General features: G+C 49.1%; 1 protein-coding gene across 1 annotated transcript in view; it reads right to left on the reverse strand.

The window, feature by feature from the left end:
- Positions 1-6436, reverse strand: part of DNAJC6 (DnaJ heat shock protein family (Hsp40) member C6) — a 49457-nt gene extending 43021 nt beyond the window's left edge. The window contains exon 1 of the mRNA XM_066623921.1: positions 5966-6436. Coding sequence (XP_066480018.1) covers positions 5966-6206 — 241 coding nt within the window. The 5' untranslated portion in view covers positions 6207-6436. The remainder of the gene's footprint in view (positions 1-5965) is intronic.
- Positions 6437-8540: the final 2104 nt, after the last annotated feature.

Here is an 8540-nt window from a genome sequence, read left to right on the forward strand (position 1 = left end):
CTACTTTTTTGCTTAAGATGGGGCCCCTCTTGTGGCTTGACCCAATTTCTCCCTGGAAAAGTTTTTTTCCCCCATTGAATGCCCCCCCACCCAGAAGTTGAACCCTTACCTTAGGAAGGTTCATTTTATATACCTACTGTATCCCAAGGCTTCCTTCTCTTGGTCTGCTGCAGTCAAAAAGACATTTTTTGCCAGTGTGTTTGTGAGTAAATAGACTCTTCCATTTCTACCCATTGCGGTGTGTGCCACAGAAGGTCCTGCAGTGAGAGATGCCCCAATATCTGCTGTTTTCAAACTTGCAGGGAGTTTGAATCCCACAGTAAGTCTTTGCAGGAGCGGGGGGGAGGCAGCAGCACGATCCCCAGGATCGTGCTGCTCAGGGGGGCTGCAGGGGCTTGGTGCACTTGCCCAAGCCCCCTGTAGCCCCCCGGGGGTGTGGGGAGCCCTGAGCGACCTTCGGCAGGGCTCCCTGGGTCAGGGAAGGTGACAGCGGAGTGATCGCGCCCCGCTCAACTGGAAGCGGTGCGCAATCGCCCCACTTCCCCTTTTGACCAGGCTGCAGGGACTGGGGTGCACCCTCCAGTCCCTGCAGCAGCCGTCCCTGGCTGCGGGGAGCCGGGCGTAACTCCTGCAGGGCTCCTTGGGTCAGGGAAAGTGAGAGTGGGGCGATCGTGCTCCGCCTCCGCAAAATGGGAAGCAGAGCGTGATCGCCCCACTCTCACTTTCCCTGACCCAAGGAGCCCTGCAGGAGTTACGCCTGGCTCCCCGCAGCCAGGGACGGCTGCTGCAGGGACTGGAGGGTGCACCCCAGTCCCTACAGCCTGCTCAAAAGGGAACATGGAGCGATCACGCACCGCTTCTGGTTTAGTGGAGCGGAGCGCGATCACTTGGCTGTCACCTTCCCTGAACCAGGGAGCCCTGCCGAAGGTCGCGCAGGGCTCCCCGCACCCCCGGGGGGCTGCAGGGGGCTTGGACAAGTGCACCAAGCCCCTGCAGCCCCCCTGAGCGGCGCGAACCTGGGGATCGCGCTGCTGCCTCCTCCCTGCCTCCTGGCTGCCCCCGCCCCTTAAGGGGAAAGGGACCAGGACCCTCAGGCTGGGGTGTCGCGACGCCCCAGTTTGAATACCACTGCCCTATATCTTTGTGTCGTTGGTTGTGGGTGTCATGTACTGTTGTCTTGTGGCTATTTCTCCACTGCTATATATCAGTTTGTTCCTGCCATGTCCTGCCCATACTGGGGCATTATCAGTATGCTGCCTATTATTAGTATATACTAGAGCAGGGGTGCCCAAACCCCATCCCGGGCACCACTTGCAGCCCTTGGGGGCTCCCAATCTGGCCCTCCGGTAGCTCTGAGTTTCCAATGAGCCTCTGACCCGCCGGCGACTTGCTGGAGCCCATGATGGCCTGACGCTACTTTTCTCAGCATGGTGACGACTGTTCAACCTCTCACCTGAGCTGTGGGATGAAGGTTTTCTCCACTGCTTGCTGTTTCACACCTGTGATGCAGCAGCAGCAGCTAAGGAAAGGCTAGCCTTGCTTTGTGCAAGGCCTTTTATAGGCCTTGAGCTACTGCAAGACCTTCATTCATTCATACAAGTTTCATCTCTAATAAATTCATTTATGTAAATTTATTCAAATTTTAAATGTAAATTAATCCGTTTTTCCCTAGCCCCCGACACAGTGTCAGAGAGACAATGTGGCCTTCCTGCCAAAATATTTGGACACCCCTGTACTAGAGGTATTGCCACAGGTATTTCCGTGGAACCATGTACTGATATATTTTATTATGTAAGCTACTTTGAACTCTTGTTGAAAAGTGGTATATAAATAATAATAGGTGCTGGGGGAATAACCGATAGTGTTGCACCTTTCTGCAGAGTTTTTAAAGTTCTTCTTTGCTCTTCTCCCTTTGTGCTGGACTAGGGTTACAGACAACATAAGGTTGGAGGAGCTAGGCTGATCACTAAGGGCGCAATCCTAACCTCTTATGTCAGTGTTTTCCAGCACGGACATAAGAGCAATGCAGCTCTGAGATAAGGGAACAAACATTCCCTTACTTCAGGGCTTTTCAAACTGGGGCGTCACGATGCCCCAGCCTGTGGGCCCTGGCCTCTGTCCCCTTAAGGGGCAGGGGCAGCCTGGAGGCAGGGAGGAGGCAGCAGGGCCTTGGATACACTTACCCAAGCCTCCTGCAGCCTCCCTGGGGTGCGGGGAGCCCGTTGCGATCTTTGGCACGGCTCCCTGCAGCAGTGAAAGTGGAGTGATCGCGCTCCACTTCTGCTTTAGTGGAGGCAGGGCGCGATTGCTCCGCCTTTACTTTCACTGCTGCGGGGAGCTCTGCCAAAGGCCATACTTGGCTCCCCGCACCCCGGGAAGGCTGCAGGAGGCTTGGGTAAGTGCACCCAAGCCCCTGCAGCCCCCTGAGTGGCACGATCCTGGGGATCACGCCGCTGCCTTCCACTCACCCCCGCTGCCTCCCCCCCCGCACCTGCAAGCACTTACAGTGGCTCAAACTCTCCATGAGAGTTTGAAAACCACTGCCTTACTTTGAGGAGGCCTCTGTGAGTGACACCCAACTGCACGATGCAGCACATGTCCCATTGGCACCACTATGTCAGTGCTGGAAAGCACTGACATAAGGGGTTAGGATTGCACCCTTAACCAAAGAATAGACTTGCCCTGTTTGTTGCCTGGATGCATTTTCATTTTAAAATGAAATCAAAGCATTTATCACCATCACAGCATTTATCAAGCTGCAATTCACTCAATTCCTGTATTCTTTAAAAGCCCAATGTCAGATTTATAGAAATACTGCACCAAGACCAGCCTAACTGCAATAATCAAAAACATCCCCCATTCCAGTTACTTAGGTTCCACATAGGCAATGGCACCCATAGGAAAAAACATGGAAAATGCCAATAAAGGTCTACTGAACTGAACTGAAGGGGGAAAAGTTCCTTAATGCAACTAAGGTGGATGAATTTGTGCTGCTCCATTTTGTTAAAGTGTATCTACCCAATGTGCACCCTTCAAATAAATCGTTCTGGTCTATATCTCAGAACTTGAAGCATGAAATTCAAAACTACAGCTTTAATGTAAACTCCCTTCCCTCTTCATTTTTTTCTTTGCATCACTTAATTTCAATACTCCCGATGGAAAATAAAGTCAGCCAACTTGTCTTCTTGCTCCTATTTAAGTGGCTCCAAAGAAACTTTTTGGAAGTATACTCCTTAGCCAATCATTTTCTCACCAAAGTTATCATAACATTTCATGCACTATAACAGGAGCCAAGAATTTGTATGAAACCCCACAGGCTAGCTTCTCTGTGTTGCCATTTGACAAAATTAAACTGAAGTTGGTTACCTCCAGATTTTGGGGGGGGAAAACCAGTGATCTTCCTTTTCTGTTTCAGAGAAAGCTTCCTAAATATGAACCAGTTGAGCAATGCATATAAGTAATAGACCCATAAATATGAAAATGTGCCTAGGGTCCATTACACCAATTCAGTTGAGAGCTATTACCTCATTAACCGCAAGTATAATCTCAGTAGCAAATGAACAATCATTTGCATTTCATAACTGTTACCATCTGCATGGTGTGTATATAAATGGGCAGAAATCCACACCACTAAATATTTGAGGCCAAATGTATGGTGTAACACTTTGAAAATTTGTTTAAGTTCAAGATCAGGATATAAATATTTCAAGTACAGTACATAGGTGTGTCTGATTTCACGACAGACCATATAGAGAAATCAAGCATTTTTGTTTTATATTCCTTTCAAAAGTAGCAGGTGAATCCAGGTGTATACTTATATCATGCATTGCCCCTGCAAAATTTCTGGGCCTTTGCAGCCTAACATGTTCTTTTTTAGAAATGAAAACTCCAATTGGCCTCAGTGGGAAGGAGCAGCTTAATCTCTAGCAGACAAAGAACACCTTTATAAGCTACTCTGGCCAGTAGCTATTAGGAAGGCGGCCTCCTCAAGACCAAGATAGAAGATGAATAGATCATAGCCATTCCAGCATAAGCACAGGTTCATGTTTAACATGATTATTTGCACACACATATAGTAAGGCTTAACTCTTCAACTTATGAACTAGAAGATCCCACTGAAGTTGAGCCAACATGTTTCGGATCACATTGACAGTGTAGCACGAGATTTGATGAGATAATGGGCCATGTGCAACTACAGTTGTCTTCTCTATCCATTGCAAAGTCTCAAGTTGCCAGATGAGGTTTCAAAAAGCATCACCATTCCTTCTCCACACAGTTTGAAGCCCATTTTATTATGGGCCAGCTAATTCAGTAGTACAAATGTACTCCCAAATACTCACTCCATTGTTGGTGAGCACTTTTTTTATGTGAAAACTGTGCAAAATGTCTGGATGTTTTGCTCCATGCAGCCAGTTCTCAAGAGCAGCTCTTTATTTTGCCTTGAAAAAAAGAGTTTACACCACATAAAAGAAAATCGGTTTGAATACGTGTAGGCTAACAGACTCTCAGTGTGACAGTTGCGGCTTGGGATTCAACTTCTCCACTTGCTACAAGAATATTTTAAAAATAGAATGACAGCACATCACTTTATAGGAACTACTTATTCATCAAAAAAGCTCTCTGGAGGAAAAAAAGAAGCAGAGCCATTGACAAAATTCTTAGCAAACACTGCTAGCTTCAAAGGCACTGCACAACCTAGTATTTTACAGGAAAAGGCCATCCACCAAATTCCAGTGGTAACAACAGATAATCCATCAATAACTACTCTCAGGAATCCAGGGCAGTCTGAACCCCTGAAGTGAAAAGCTTCTCATTACCAATCCTATGAGCCATCTGGCCCTCCAATTGGGAGATTTAGGAGAAAAACAAAAAACAAAAAAGCAACACACATCACTATTCATGCAGCATGCCAATCTAATTCCACTGGTTGTATCTAGTCAAACTCCTAAGGAAAAAAAAAATCCTGGATGGCTAAACACACCTTTTCCCTTTTTACTGTGTTCTGGGGAAGGGGAGGGCCCTCTCTCTTGATACATATAAAGTATTATCAACTACTATTTCTTTGTATCTCTCAAAATTTTAAACTTCAGCAGATCCATACTGTTAAGACACCCTGTTAGGGGTGCATGTTAGCTTTGTTAAAGAACACACAGAAGTCTTTGTTGGCTTTTGCAGTGACAGACTAACATGGTTACCCTAAGTTGGTTGTTACCACTGAAAACAAAGAAACTCTTTTGGCAACTCCAATAATGACTGTATTTTTGTAGAAATAAACGAGCCATTATTTAGTAACTTTCATGGACAAGGTTTCAGCATAGCTATTCCATTCTCCGACATGTAATACAAATATTTTTTTCCCACCATATAACAACCTAGCACATTTTTTTCACTGAGCTAATGTGCTTTTTCTGAAGATTCTTAACATGCTCATCATAAGGTTTACTGGCCTTGCATCAGATACCTTTTAAAAAAAATGCATCCATCACCTTTCTCATTCCCAGGATTTTCCTAGTGTTACACTTTATTGGGTGCAGCAGATCAGGAAAAGGAAGCTTCTTGAGCCCTCCTTCCTCCATCTCCTTCCCATCCCTAGACACACCAGCAGAGAACAATACACTGGCTTCAGCAGTTTCTCTGTGCCTGTCCTCACCCCTTTCCCTGATCAATTAACAGAGGGGGAGAGAGAGAGAAGAGAGTGGCAGATGGGCTTCATGGCCTCATTAGCCAGCCTTAAGAGCTCTTTAAATTTTGCAACAAGAGGCCTTCTAAGGTTTCTCCTCTTTGGAAATTGGAGGCTCGCTAGAGCATGCCTGGCCCTGCCAACCCCAACATGCTGCATGCCTGAGCTGGAGGGATCTTGCTGGAAGGAAGGTGGGGCTGCAACACGAGCTTCTTCTTCATCATCATCATCACCACCCACCCCCACCCTCCCCTGCACAGAGGCGCAGAAGTTGAAGCCCTCTACCTGAGCTGTCCATGGTGCTGCAATCGAGCGGCTGGTGCTGCTGCTGTCGCACTGGGCTCCGGGCTGCCGCCGCCGCCGCCACTACCGCGGGGATCACCCCTTGTTTGCTGCTGCCGCTGCCGCCCCCGGCGCCCCCGGCTCGCTCCCGGCTGCCGCAGAAGTCACCGTTGCTGTCCACCAGCTGCAAAGATTCATAGCCATCATTGTTGGTCTTTTTGCGGTAGCTCCCCAGGAGGCTCATGGGCGAGGCGGGCAGGGGGAGGCTCCAGGGGCAGGCAAGAGGGGACGAGGCAGGGCAGTCACCGGAGCATCGCCTTCCCGGAGGGGAGGAGGAGGCGGCGGCGGCCACACACCCAGAGAGGGGCTGCAGCCCCGGCAGGGCCTTTCTTGCTGGGCGTGTGCGCCTCCTCCGCTCTCCGCCCCTCGCACTGCCACCTATGGGAGCAGCCGCGGCCAGGCACGCCCCTCCTCCAGCCACACACACACCAGAGCCGGGTCCTTTCGCCCAGCACCTCGGGGCTTCCTACTAGAGGCGATGCCCGGAAGCAGTCCGGCAGGCGCCGCAGCCCTGCCTGCCTGCCTGCCTGGTGCAGCTTGGCCACCCTCTCCATCCTCCCTCGCTGCAGGCAGGGGCGACCAGGGAGCATCACTGGCCAAGCCACTCCGAATCTGGGTGGGAACGCGTGGAGGGGCCACCACTCCCCCCAGATATAGGGGGCCGCCTATTTCAGAGCCCATTGGCAAGTGGCAGTGCACATCAGAGGCAGTGAAGCACAGTCCTGGCGGTCAGCACCCAGTCCTGCCCAGCTTTCCAAAGGCGGTGCAGCTGCAATGCAGCCCCAAGGAAAGGGAACATACATTCCTTGACCTGGCTGGAGGAGGCCTCCATGACTGCCTCCCTACTGCAGGATGCCGCACATGCCCTGTTGGCACCGCTGCACCAGCACTGGAAAACTGGAAAGGATTTGGCCCTTAGGCTGCACGTACCTGGGAGTAAGCCCTGTTGATTTTTATGGGACTTCCTTCTGAGTTGACAAGCATAGGATTGGGCTCTTAGGCTGCAATCCTGTCCACACTTTCCTGGGAGTAAGTTTCATTGAGCACAGTGGGACTTACTTCTGAGCAGACGTACATAGAATTGGGCTGTTAATCCTTCGAAAATGTGCGGTAGCCGCTAATCACCACTAATTCAAAAGCCGAAACGTCCGCACAGGCATAAGATCAGGCCCTATAGATCAGTCCAAGAGTCAGTTCAACAACCTGCTGCCTCTGCTCTGGGACCTGCCAGATGCCTCTGAGAAGCCACAAGCAGGACATGATGACCATAGCTCTTTCCTCCACTGGGTTTTCCCGCACTCAGCATTCCAATCCCTCTGCCTCCAGGTCAGTTTCTTCCCTTTTCTACATCCTATTTCTTCCAGATATTTTCCTATCTTTTGGAAAGGGTTGAAACTAAGTTAGTTTACCCCAAAGGGGAAAAAAGGAAGGGGAAAAAATTGGGGTTACCATTGTTTCGGTTTTCAATTTGAATAAGTGATTTTTAAATGAGTAAACTAGATGTGGATGTGACTCAAGCAGCTCCATATAGAAACAATGTATCTACAAAGCAACAGAATCAAGAAAGATCTGAGTGCTAAAATGTCTGATCTCATGCATGATTACTCAAAAGTAAGCCCCACTGAGTTTAATGCAGTTTACTTCCATGTAACTGTGCATTTCTATGCTCCAAATGTAAGAAGGGTTCTACTGCCCCATCTGCAGCATGAGAAAAATTGCAGAAAGAGAAATGAGTCTAGCCAGTAGTGTAGCTAATGACCGTGTAGCCCAGAGCTCAAAATGATGCCCCAGAAGTGACTCATACCTTGGCTTTTAAAAAGTGAAAATGGGGGGGGGGATACTCCTCTCCCTCCCAGCAGCTCACCACCCGCTTTTCAGAATTTTAGCCACTAGTGTAAATTCAGGTTGTGGCCCCCCTAAAGCTTGTTGCCTGGTGCAGTTGCTACACCTTGCACCCCCTTAGCTACACCACTGAGGGCCCAATCCTATCCAATTTTCCAGTGTCGGTTCAGTTGTGCCAGTGGGGTGTGTGCTGCTTCTGTGGTAGAGGAGCAGTCACTGGGGCCTTCTTAAGGTATGGGAACGCTTGTTTTCTTAGCACAGGTCTGCACTGTGGCTACACTGCAGCTGGAAAGTTGGATAGGATTGGGCCCTAGCACTTTCCTGTCAAAATTCTGGTTTGGAGAGAGAAGAGTTATTTTGCCTAAAATAATATGATGTATTGGGAAACCTTGGGAAAACCAGGATGAGAAGATAGGGCCTGCCCTGGAATATGGTACTCTTCTTGAGTGTGCTACTTGTGACAGGGGCCATTTCAACACTACCCTTCAACACTACCATTTCAACACTACCATTTCAACACTACCCTTCAACACTATGCCTTGCCATATTACTAAGGGCCCAATCCCATGCAATTTTCGAGTACCAGTGCAGCCACAATGCAGCTCCAAGGTAAGGGAACACATTTTCCTCTTTCTCTTGAGGGGCCCTCTATGACTGCCTCCCCACCACAGTATGC

This window comes from Tiliqua scincoides, chromosome 4 (assembly GCF_035046505.1).
Source record: "Tiliqua scincoides isolate rTilSci1 chromosome 4, rTilSci1.hap2, whole genome shotgun sequence".
Taxonomy (NCBI): Eukaryota; Metazoa; Chordata; class Lepidosauria; order Squamata; family Scincidae; genus Tiliqua; species Tiliqua scincoides.